This window comes from Tachyglossus aculeatus, chromosome 11 (assembly GCF_015852505.1).
Source record: "Tachyglossus aculeatus isolate mTacAcu1 chromosome 11, mTacAcu1.pri, whole genome shotgun sequence".
Classification (NCBI taxonomy): Eukaryota; Metazoa; Chordata; class Mammalia; order Monotremata; family Tachyglossidae; genus Tachyglossus; species Tachyglossus aculeatus.
The window spans coordinates 71,820,845-71,833,595 of record NC_052076.1 but is presented as its reverse complement, the minus strand read 5'-3'; the positions used below and the strand labels follow the sequence as shown (position 1 = coordinate 71,833,595).

Genomic DNA, 12,751 nt, shown 5'->3' with positions numbered 1-12,751 from the left:
TTTAAGGAAGTTGTGATGGTAGAACTGATAGAATGTGGTGATAGACCACCTGTGTCATCTATGCCCTTGGATCTGTGATCTTTGGGCATTTGATATTCACTCCTTCCTCAACCTCACAGCACTTATGTGTATAATCTTTAAATGATATATTATAAACTATTTATTTATATTAATATGTCCCCTCTAGACTAGAATCTGTCCACCAACTTTGTCATATTGAACTCTCCCAAGTGCTTAGTACAGTACTTGGCATATAGTAAGTGCTCAGTAAATACCATTGTTTGATTGATTGATTGAATATGTGGGTTAAATGATCAAAGTGAATCTAGGATAATGCCAAGGGCTGTGAAACTGGGAAGATGGAGGAGCTGTTTACAGTGTTGGGAAAGTCAGGGGGAGGATGGAGATTGGGTGGGAATATGAGTTTTGTTTTGGACATGTTAAGTTTTTGGAGTTGGCAGGACATCTAAGGAGAAATATCCTGAAGGCAGCAGGAAATATGAGGCTGCAGAGAAGGAGAGAGGTCAGGGTTGGAGATACAGATTTGGGAATCACCTGCACAGAGATGGTAGTTGAAGCCCTGGAAGTGAATGAGTTCAGCAAAGCAGTGGGTGTGGATGGAGAATAGAAGGGGGTCCAGATTTGAACTTTGAGGGACTAGCACAGATAGGGGGTGAGAGGCAGAAGAGGAGCCCACAAAAGGGACTGAGAATGAGTGGCCAGACAGATGGGAGGAGAACCAGGAGAGGACAGTGTCAGTGAAAACAAGGTTAGCTAACGTTTCCAGAAGTGGGTGGCCAACAGTGTTGAGAGCTGCTGAGAGGTTGGGAAGGTTTAGGATGCAGTAGAGGCTGTTGGATTTGGCAAGAAGGAGATCATTGGTGATCTTTGAGAGGGCTGTTTCCATGGAAGGCAGGGAGCAGAAGCCAGATTGGAGGGGGTCAAGAAGAGAACTGGAGAAGAAATGTAGACATTTGCTCAAGAAGTTTTGAGAGGAATGGAAGGAGGAAGATGGGGTGATAAATGGGGGGAGTCATGGGGTCAAGGGAGGTTTTTTTTTAAGATGCAGGCTACATTTGTATGTTTGAAAGCAGTGGGGAAGAAACCTTTGGAGAGTGAACAGTTGAAGATGGCAGCCAGGGAGGGAAGAAGGGCGGGTGCAAGTGTTTTGATAAGCTGTGAAGGAATGGGGTTAGAGGGGTAGATGGAGGGGGTAGATTATGGGAGAAAATGGGAGATATTCTCTACTACCAAAGTGCTACTGTCAAAGTCACCCCAACAGGGACGGGGAATGGGGGCACTGGCAGCATACAACAACCCCAGACATCCCTTGGCCAAACTTTTACCACCCCACCCCCACCATCTTACCCCTCAGCGCAGGGCTGGAGGCAGATCGACTGAAGATGGGACTGTTTGAAATAAAATGAGATGACTGGCCATCTTAGGGGGTGGGTTTTGGGGAAAGTGGGGGGAACTGGGCTGGGCTGGGCTGGGCTTGGCTTGTCCTTATTTTCAGGCAGCTGAAAAGCCAGAGGAGGAAGAGCCAGGGGTCATGGGACCTCTTTAGTGGATTGAGTCAAGGAAGCATCCCGCCAGGGCCGGCCATATCCTCTCGCTCCCATCATTCTTCGGGCTGAGCCCCAGAGAGCTGACCTCCCACCTGGCCCATCCCCAGAAGCTCCAGAGCAACATGCCGATTGATGCCAGCTCCCTTCACCATTCCTTCCCCTTCCCCACTTCTTCTGCCCCAGATGACAGCAGTGATTCCAGACGGGACCTGCCCCCAGGTGTGGATTCCAGAGAGTATTGTCTGCTGGACCGGGATATTGTGGAGGTGGTCCGGACAGAGTATGTGTACACCCGCCCCCCACCCTGGTCTGACACCCTGCCCACTATTCACGTGGTCACCCCCACCTACAGCCGGCCTGTGCAGAAGGCCGAGCTGACCCGGCTGGCTAACACCCTGCTGCATGTCCCCAATTTGCACTGGATCCTGGTGGAGGATGCCCCGCGTCGGACTCTGCTCATTACCCGCCTGTTGCGGGACACTGGCCTCAACTACACCCACCTCAACGTGGAGACGCCCCGCAACTACAAGCTGCGCGGGGACATGAGGGACCCTCGCATCCCCCGAGGCACCATGCAGAGGAACCTAGCCCTGCGCTGGCTGCGAGAGACCTTCAACCGCAACAGCAGCCAGCCGGGGATCGTCTACTTTGCTGACGACGACAACACTTACAGCCTGGAGCTGTTTGAAGAGGTGCTGGGAGGCAGAAGGGGGAAGAGGGGAGGAGATGGAGGAGGAGGAGGAGGAGGAGGAGCAGGAGAAGGAGGTGGGAAGGAGTGGGTGGGGAGGAGGAGGAGAAGGAGGTGGGAAGGAGCGGGTGGGGAGGAGGGGGACAAGGAAGGGGAAGAGGGGGAGGATGATGAGGACAGGGAGAACAAGGAGGATGGGGATGAGGAGGAAGATGAGAAGAGGAGGAAGATGATGAGAGGAGGAGGAGGAGGAGGAGAAGGAAGAGGAGGAGGAGAAGGAAGAGGAGGAGAAGGGAGATGAGGAAGAGGAGGAGGACAAGAAAGAGGGCAGTGGACTCCACACCAGCAGCTCACCACCCCATCACAACTGGGGCAGATGGGGGAATGGGAAAGTTTGATTGGGACGAGAACCCCGGGGTCTCAGCTCCCTCCCCAACCCCCCTGCCCCATAGATGCGCAGCACAAGGAAGGTGTCGGTGTGGCCCGTGGCCTTCGTCGGGGGCCTGCGCTACGAGTCGCCCAGGGTGAACGCGGCAGGGAAAGTGTTCGGCTGGAAGACAGTCTTTGACCCTCATCGGCCTTTTGCCATCGACATGGCCGGCTTTGCTGTCAACTTGCGGCTCATCCTGCAGCGTTCCCAGGCCTATTTCAAGCTGCGAGGAGTCAAGGGGGGCTACCAGGAGAGTAGCCTCCTCCGTGAGCTGGTCACCCTCAATGACCTGGAGCCCAAAGCTGCCAACTGCACTAAGGTAGGGGGTGGTCTTCCCCTCCCCCTTTGGCTGGCTAGATGGCTGTGATGCGGCCAGGCCATGGAGGTGGAGTCCAGGGGTAACAAGTGGGGAGGTCTACAGGGGTGGTGTCTGTTTGGGTGGGTTGGCCACCGTGAGCCCAGGTGAACATCAAAGATGAGAGAACTGAGGAAGGAAGAGGGGGGATGGGCCTGGAGCCTGCCTGCGCACAATACTTCCTCCCACTGACCGTTGAGGAGAGGTCTCCAGAGGAAATAATAATGATGACATTGGCTGAGCATTTGCGCCAAGCTCTGTTCTAAGTGCTGGGGTAGATACAAGGCAATCAGGTTGTCCCCCGTGGGGCTCACAGTCTTAATCGCCATTTTACAGATGAGGGAACTGAGGCACAGAGAAGTTAAGTGACTTGCCCAAAGTCACACAGCTGGCAAGTGACAGAGCCGGGATTAGAACCCACAACTTCTGACTCTCACACCCGGGCTCTTTCCACTAAACCACGCTGCAGAAGCACACACTTGTCACCCTTGTAATGCAACACAGGCTGCAACAGCCAATGTGCAGCACTTGAGGGGCTAGTGGAGCCTGCGGTCGGGGCTAAGCTGAGCAAATACTGGATGGAGGAAGGGGGAAATCTGACCAGATCCTTGTGGCCTCCTTCTGGGGGTATTTGAAGCAGAATGGTAAGATTCAACACCCAAGGGACCAGAGAGGGTGGAGGAATGTGGCACCATGAGTCTTTCAGGGAATGTGGTGAGGGAAGGGGAGAATGGAAGGGCCGGGTCGGGAACCCCAGCAGTGGAGGCCTGGATAACCAATGGTTTTTTACCTCAGGTCCTCGTCTGGCACACAAGGACGGAAAAGCCGGTGCTGGTGAATGAAGGGAAGAAAGGATTCACAGACCCCAACGTGGAAATTTGACCCTGGAGATCCAGGTATGTGCCAATGGCATCCTGAAGCCCTTGGGGTAGGGAGCCAGTGGATTTGGCCTGTGCAAAAGTCTCTCCTTTTGGAGCTGTGAGAAAAGAAGCCTGGCAGCTCCTTGAGGGCCAGAATCATCTCTACTAACTCTATTGAACTAACCCAATGCTTAGTACTTCGCTCTGCACATAGTAGAGAAAAAGCTCTTTGAGAGCTGGGATCATGACTGACTCTATTTGCACTCTCCCAATGCTTAGTCCAATGCTCTACAGACATTAGACGGATAGCGCACTGAGGGCTCAGATCATATCTAGACTGTGAGCCCACTGTTGGGTAGGGACCGTCTCTATGTGTTGCCAACTTGTACTTCCCAAGCGCTTAGTACAGTGCTGTGCACACAGTATGCACTCAATAAATACGATTGATTGATTGATATCTTCTAAGTATTGTACTCTTAGTCAATGGTAATCAATCAATGGTGCTTATTGAGTGTTTAGTATGTGCAGATCACTGTACTAAGTGCTTGGGAGAGTACAATACAATGGAGATGGTAGACACATTCCCTGCCCACAAAGTGCATACAGTCTAGAGACAAGCTTACAGTCTACTCTCCCAGTGCTCTACACACAGTAGAGCAAAAGTTCCTTGAGGGCTGAGATACTAACTCTATTATACTCTCCCAATGCAAAGTACAGTGCTCTGCACACACTTGTCATAAATTTGGTGAGGGCGAGGGTAATTTCTATTATTGCTTTCTTCCAAGAGAGGTCTATGCTCTCTTGCACAGTGCTCTGCATAGAGGAGATTGTAAGCTCCTTGAGGGCCAGGATCATGACTATTGACTCTTGTACTCTCCCCAGCACTTAGTACTGTGCTCTGCACACAATAAGGGCTTGTCAAATACTACTGATTGAAGAGGAGACTTTTTCCTCTCAACCCCTTCTGCTTCCTGAAGTAATTTATTCAGAAAGCCTTGTGATCAGTGTGAGGGTTCTAAATGGGATCCTCCCTCCCCATTCTCCCCAGTAGTCCCCCAGTGCCTGGTAGCAGCACAGCTCCTAAGGCCCAGCCTCTTTTTATAATAATAATAATGGTGGTGGTATTTGTTAAGCGCTTACTATGTGCAAAATACTGTTCTAAGTGCTGGGGGAGATACAAGGTAATCAGCTTGTCCCACGGGGGGCTCACAGTCTTAATCCCCATTTTCCAGATGAGGCAACTGAGGCACAGAGAAGTTAAGTGGCTTGCCCAAGGTCACACAGCTGACAAGTGGCGGAGCCGGGATTCGAACCCATGACCTCTGACTCGCAAGCCACGTGGCTCCACTGAGCCACACTGCTTCTGCCTACACATTTAGTACTTTGGAGTTCTGTGGAAGTACAAATCTGATATTTTACCAGAAAGCCATGAGGGGGGCCGTGAGCTGGAATTAGGGAAACACAATAGCACCAGAGAGGAAAGGAGCGAGGAGAGGAAGGGGGCGTGTGGAAGGAGAGATCTCCACCTGGGCTCAACATTTTACCGGTTTCTTTTCGTCCTGAATGCCAACCATGAGGTGCGTCTGCAAGGGGATTGTGGCTGTGACAGAGAAAGTCCTGCTTTAAGCTCAGCTAAATTTCCAAATCACTGCCAGTGTCCTGGTTTTCTCCCTAGCTCCACTACCTGTCTCACTTTTAATCAATCTATCAATCTATTGATCCATTGATATTTATTGATCCCTTACTGTGTGCAGAGTACTGTACTAAGTGCTTGGCAGAATACAACAGAGCTTGAAGTAGCATGGCCTAGTGTAAAGACCACAGGCTTGGGAGTCAGAAGACCTGGGTTCTAATCCTGGCTCCACTACTTCCTTGCCTCAGTTTACTTAATTTTAAATTGATGAGGATGATGATGATGATGGTATTTTTTAAGTGCTTACTATGTGCCAAGCACTGCTCTAAGCACCGGGGTAGATACAAGATTAAAACGTTGTCCCACATCAATTAATCAATCGTATTTATTGAGCGCTTACTGTGTGCAGAGCACTGTACTAAGTGCTTGGGAAGTACAAGTTGGCAACATATAGAGACAGTCCCTACCCAACTCACAGTCTTAATCCCCATTTTACAGATGAGGTAATTGAGGCACAGAGAAGTTAAGTGACTTACCCAAAGTCACACAGCTGGATTCAATACCTGTTCTCCCTTCTACTTAGACTCTGAGCCAATATGGGACAGGGAGTGTGTCCGACCTGATAAACTTGTATCTTCCCCAGTGCTTAGAACAGTGCTTGACACATAGTGAGTATTATTATTATCGTTATCACTATTATTATTATTATTAACAATAATAATAATGATGACATTTATTAAGTGCTTACTATGTGCACTTCATATTTGATAATATGAAGTGGGAGGGAGTTAAAGGCCAAAGGGAGGATGTGGGTAAGAGATAAATGAAACTGAGGTACAGTGAGTAGGTTGGTGGAGGAGTGAAGCGTATGAACTGGGCTATAGTAGGAAATCAGTAAGGTGAGATAGGAGGGGGCAAGCTGGTTGAGTGTTTTAAAGCTGAGGGTAAGATGTTTTTATTTGATGTAGAGGCAGATGGGCAGCCCCTGGAGAAGTTTCTGAGGCATGGGAAGACGTGGATTGAATGTTTTTTTAGAAAAAGGATCCAGGCAACAGAGTGAAATAAGGACTGGAGGGGAGAGAAACAGAATGCAGTCGAGACAGGATATGATAAGTGCTTGGATTAGTGTAGTAGCAGTTTGGATCGTCATCATCACCATCATCATTAGTGGTATTTATTAAAGTGCTTACCATGTGCAGAGCACTGTACTGGAGAGGATAGGACAGATTTTAGCAATGTTGTGAAGGTAGAACTGATGGGATTTGGTGACAGACAGAATACATGGTTTGAATGAGAGATGAGTTGAGGATAATCCCAAATTTATGGGCTTTTTGAGACATGGAGAATAGTGGTCTACAGTGGTGAGAAAGGCCGGTGGAGGACAGGGTTTGGGTGAGAAGAGGAGTTCTGTTTGGGTCATGTTAAATTTGAGGTGTTGGCAGACCATCCAAGTAGGGATCCAGTTCCCTTCTTCCTAACCCAGCCTTACCAACTTCTTCAGCTTAAAATTCAGCCACTCCTCATGGCTGGGGCAGGGTGGAGCCCAGGTAGTCTAAGCTCCCGCATTGACCTGTCCCTGGTTTGGCCCTCTGCTTCTATTTCAATCAATCAGTAGTATTTGTGGAACGTTGATTGGCTTCAGGGCACTGTACTAACCACTTTGGAGAGTACAGTTGAGTTTAGTAAGCTCCTAGAAACCAGGGATCATGTCTTCCAACTCTATTTTACTCTCTCATGCCCTTAGCACAGTACTTTTCTCATAGGAAGCACTCAATAAATTCCACTGATTGATTGATTGGTTGGTAAAATAAGATGAGATGGAGGGGATTTGGGGGACACCCACAGTGGGGGAAAGATGGAGGAAGAGCCTGTGAGAGAGAGAAGGAGCTGCCAGAGAGGTAAGACAAGGACCAGGAAAGTAGTAATAAAAATAACAATAATAATAACAATACTTGGGGTATTTGTTGAGCACTTAGTATGTGACAAACGTTGTACTAAATGCTGGGTTAAATACAAGACCATTTAGGTTGGACATAGTCCCTGTCCCATCTGGGGTTCAAAGTGTAAACAGAAGGGAGAATAGGTATAGAATCCCCATTTTACAGATGAAGGAAGTGAGGTACAGAGAAATTGAACACCTTGCCCATGGTCTCAGAACAAGCAATTGGCAGAGCCAAGACTAGAACCCGGGTCTTCTGACTCCTAGTCCCATGATCTTTCCACAAGGCCATGCTGCTTCTCTAAGAGAGGACTGTGTGAGGGAAACGAAGATTAGATCGTGTTTCCAAGAGATGGGGGTGGTCCACAGTGTCAAATACAGCTGAGAGATAAAGCTAAGGAGGAAGTCATTGGTGATCCTGGAGAGTTCAGTCTCAATGAAACAAAGCAGAAACCAGATCGTAGAGGGTTAAGAAGGGAACTGAAGAGAGGCAGTGGGGGCAGCTGAAGTACAGATGCAGCATGGCTCAATGGAAAGAGCACGGGCTTTGGAGTCAGCGATCGTGGGTTCAAATCCTGACTGTCAACTGTCAGCTGTGTGACTTTGGGCAAGTCACTTAACTTCTCTGGGCCTCAGTTACCTCATCTGTAAAATGGGGTTTAAGACTGTGAGCCCCCTGTGGGATAACCTGATCACCTTGTAACCTCCCCAGAGCTTAGAACAGTGCTTTGCACATAGTAAGCACTTAATAAATACCATTATTATTGTTATTATTATTATTATTACATAACCCATTGAAGCAGCTTGGACAGGAATTGGAGCAAGGGATGGGTTGATAACTGGAAGGGGTAATGGGTTCTATAAAAGGACTTTTTAGATTAGGAGAGACCTGAGCATGTTGATAAGGCTTAAGGGAAAGAGCAATCGTACAGTGAGTGGCTGAAGATAATAATAATAATAATAATAATAAAATAATAATAATAATAATAGCGCTCTCCATGTGGAAAGCATGGTACTAGCAGCTGGGTGTAGATAAAACATTGGCGGTCCCTATCCCACAGGGTGCTCATAGTATAAGAGGGAGGGGGAAATCAACAACTTATAGATGAGGTAACAGACACAGAGAAGTTAGGTGATGTGCCCAAAATCACTCAGCAGGCAAGTAGTGGAGCTAAGACTACAAGATGGTGGTAGGGAGGAAAGAAGAGTTGGCACAAATATTTTCAGCAGTGGAGAAGAAATGGGGTCAGTAGCTCATCTGGAGGCACATCCTTTGAAACTTCAGAAGACCACTTGAAGACCCTGGCTGGCTTAACCCCCTCTTGAACCTATTTCTGAAACACTATCAATTCTGAAAAACCTGTAGAGCAGGCATTTATCCAATAACAAAGTAGTCTGAGAAAATACGATGGAAGAAAGTTGTGAGGCCCAGGATCTCACTCAACACTCTGTGATATGTGCAGATCCAGATGATATTTTAGGGGCATTTGTCAGAGCCCATCATACAGAGGATTGGTGGCAGTTTAGATGCAACATTACAATGATGTTTAAAAGCCAGGACAGAAACATTTCTAATGACCAAAACGGCCAGGTTTTTAAAGGGCGAAGTACAACATTATTGTGTGCTCTGCACACAGTAAGCGCTCAATAAATACGATTGAATGAATGAATCAATGATGCACAGTAACCAAGAATGTAAGTCAACAGGCCTTTCAGAATCTTTCCCAAGCACTCACTAAATACCCTTCACTGATTGATTAAAGGATTGATTGATTTCCCCGCTGGCTGAGTTGGGTCCCAGTCCTCTTTTTCAGCCGGGATGGGAAACAGCATCCCATGGGGATCACAATTTCTCCCCCACTTCCCTGGCCTCTCCCAGCTGCTCCATGGCCTTGGTTAGAACTGTGGTACTTTAGCATAATAATGATGGTATTTGTTAAGCATTTACTATGTGAAATGCACTGTCCTAAGTGCAGGGGGGGGATACAAGGTGATCAGGTTGTCCCACGTGGGACTCACAGTCTTAATCCCTATTTTACAGATGAGGTGACTGAGGCACAGAGAAGTTAAGTGGCTTGCCCAAGGTTACACAGCTGACAAGTGGTGGAGCCGGGATTCAAACCCATGACCTCTGACTCCCAAGCCTGTGCTCTTTCCACTGAGCCATGCTGCTTAGCATGCAACCAGACTGGGTGAGCAGCAGCAAGAAAGCTTGCTTTGGCTCTGCAGGTTTAAGTATTCTGGCCAATATTATTAATAATAAGAAGAAGCAGCAAAAGAAGAAGAATGGTACTTTTCATGCACTTCCTATGTGCCAGGCTCGGTACTAAGCCCCGGGGTAGTTACAAGAAAAATCAAGCTAGACCTAGTCCAAATCTAAATTGCAGGGAGAAGGATTTAATCCCCATTTTACAGATGAGGAAACTGAGGCTCAGAGAAGTTAAGTAACCTGCTCAAGGTCACACAACAGACAAGCGGCAGAGCTGGAATTAGAACCCGCCTCTCCACTCTGCCATACTGCTTCTACAAGGGATAATAATAATAATAATGGCATTTATTAAGCGCTTACTATGTGCAAAGCAGTGTACTAAGCACTGGGGAGGTTACAAGGTGATCAGGTTGTTCCATGGGGGAGCTCACGGTCTTAATCCCCATTTTACAGATGAGGTAACTGAGGCCCAGAAAAGTGAAGTGACTTGCCTAAAGTCACATAGCTGACAATTGGTGGAGCCGGGATTTGAACCCATGACCTCTGACTCCAAAGCCCGAGCTCTTTCCACTGCGCCATGCTGCTTCTCTTAATAATAATAATAATGGTATTAAGCACTCACTATGTGCAAAGCACCGTTCTAAGCGCTGGGGAAGTTACAAGGTGATCAGGTTGTACGGGGGGGGGGGGGCTCACAGTTTTAATCCCCGTTTTACAGATGAGGTAACTGAGGCCCAGAGATGTGAAGTGACTTGCTCAAAGTCACACAGCTGACAATTGGTGGAGCCGGGATTTGAACCCATGACCTATGACTCCAAAGCCCGAGCTCTTTCCACTGTGCCATGCTGCTTCTCTTAATAATAATGGTATTTGTTAAGCGCTTACTATGTGCAAAGCACTGTTCTAAGTGCTAGGGAGGTTACAAGGTGATCAGGTCTGATGCATGACTCCAGGTGAGTCACTAAAAACTCCTCTGTGCCTCAGTCTTCTCATCTGTAAAATGAGATGAGACTTCCAGACTTCTAGACTGTGAGTCCGCTGTTGGGTAGGGACCGTCTCTCTATGTTGCCAACTTGTACTTCCCAAGCGCTTAGTACAGTGCTCTGCACACAGTAAGCGCTCAATAAATACGATTGAATGAATGAATGAATGAATAAAATGGGGAGACTCATCTCCACTTCTTCCCGCTTCCCAGAGATGCAATGAGACAAATGATATGAAAGTGCTCGGAGAAATAAAAGCCCCACACAGGAATAGCTATGGCAGCTTCAGGAACCTCTTCCTTTTGACACAAGAATCAATCAATCAATCAATTGTATTTATTGAGAGCTGTGTGCCCTTTTTGAGAAAATGTGAGCATTTAAAGAGGCTTTCCTTCTCTTCCTCTGCAGGAGGTTCTCTGTTGTGCCACCAGTCTCCCTACCCCTGGCCGTGTGGCCCCTTCAGCCGATGCCCACCATGGGGCTTCTGCCTTCCAACCAAGCAATTGCCAACTCCCTCACTCTGCATCCCCCAGGGGCCTGGGGCCAGAAATCTATGGGAAGGACCGAAGGAAAAGTAACCTAAAGCACAGAAAACGTTCTTCCGTCCGTGACACCTGAGGCATCGAGAAACCAGACTGGGCTTTGAGTCATCCTAAGGGGACACACACACCTCTGTCCCCGGGGTTACCTGGCCAACTGTATCAGTCTGAGAGAGGGCAGGCTTGGAGGATGCCTCCCTTGCATTCTGTCTGGGGTCAGAGGGCAGAGAGGTAAAGCTGAGGCAATTGCCCTCAGATGTACTACCTTTCTTCACCCCCATGCTCCATCCAGGATGACAGCGCTGCACAAAGACACCGGAGTCTCAAAGATCTGACTCCAAGGAGTCCTAAAATGGTCTTCCCTGCCCTCCTGCTCCTTCTTCCTTCCTCCACTTCCCCACATCTCAGCTCCCTGGCTTGGGCCTGAGGGGGCTCTGGAATCCAACATACCTCTTGGAAGGCTCGCACCGCTTTTCTTTGATTAATGTTTACAAAAAGATACTACCGTGCTCGGTCCCCGCACCAACCGCCCCCACACCAACCAACCCTAGCCAGGAGGGACTGCCTCGCCCTTGCCTGCCTGCACCTACCTCAGGCAGCAGCAGGGCCTTCCATCCTCCGCTTCCCCAGATCTGTCCTGTTCCAGGGTTCGGAGGCGACCTCTTCACTCCACCAACCATCCGACAGGGAGCATCCACTCTCCGGGCCAGCCTCGCCATCTGTTCAGGTCCTAAAACCTGCGATGGGCCTTGCCGCTTCTCCACCTCCGGGGCCGGAGCCCCAAGGGGAAGTGGGCCCTGGAGGGAGGGAGGAAGGGAGGTTGGGGAAACCCCTTTGCCTGCAAGTCCTGAGACCTGGTTCAGTGACCTGGTGGGACTGAGGGAGTGGGCAGAGACAGGGGAAGGACTTGATGGGGAGTCCCTGCCGCCTCGGCTGGGGCACATCTAAGTCTGCTCGGGTTTTGTGAGCTTCAGCAGCTCAGCAGGAGGGGAGGAGGGGAGGCAAGCAGGGTGCACAGACCTAGCTGCATCCAGGCACCCGTGGGAGGCTGACCCGGAGGGGCTTTTTTCAGAGAGCAGGGAGCGGCACATTTCTGTTCTTACCTGAGCCAGGACCAGCCAAGTGAGCCCCTCCCTCCTCTGAAGCTGCCACCTCCTGAGCCCCCTGGCCTGCTGCCGCATCCATCTCAGCTCTTCCCGGACTGCTGTGTCCACTCAGACCCTGCGCCCAGGCCCCGTGGCTCTGTCGCCCGCCTTGGCAAGGATCCTCCAGGTCCAGACCTGCCCTACCCTCCAGGCTGGGGTCTCGACTCTCCTGCTGCACCGGCTCCTTTCAAAGTTGGAAGCACAATGTTCCTCGTGAGTGGAGGGAAAGGAAAGACTGATTTTTTTTAACCTCTAACAGCCTCTATTCTATTTACAGGTGTCAGGGTGTTGTTTTCTCGCTGCAGCCCGGCGGGCACCTCCCTGAACCTCCCCCGAAGGGGGAAATGAGCCCCCGTGGTCAGGTCTCCCATTATTTAAAAGTAATAATAATAATAATGATAA

General features: G+C 49.2%; 1 protein-coding gene across 2 annotated transcripts in view; it reads left to right on the top strand.

The window, feature by feature from the left end:
- Window positions 1–12,751, top strand: part of B3GAT1 (beta-1,3-glucuronyltransferase 1) — a 58,536-nt gene extending 45,785 nt beyond the window's left edge. For both annotated transcript variants that reach the window (XM_038754671.1, XM_038754672.1), the window contains exons 4-7: window positions 1,752–2,260; window positions 2,709–3,005; window positions 3,837–3,937; window positions 11,074–12,751. In XM_038754671.1, coding sequence (XP_038610599.1) covers window positions 1,752–2,260; window positions 2,709–3,005; window positions 3,837–3,923 — 893 coding nt within the window. In that variant the 3' untranslated portion in view covers window positions 3,924–3,937; window positions 11,074–12,751. The remainder of the gene's footprint in view (window positions 1–1,751; window positions 2,261–2,708; window positions 3,006–3,836; window positions 3,938–11,073) is intronic.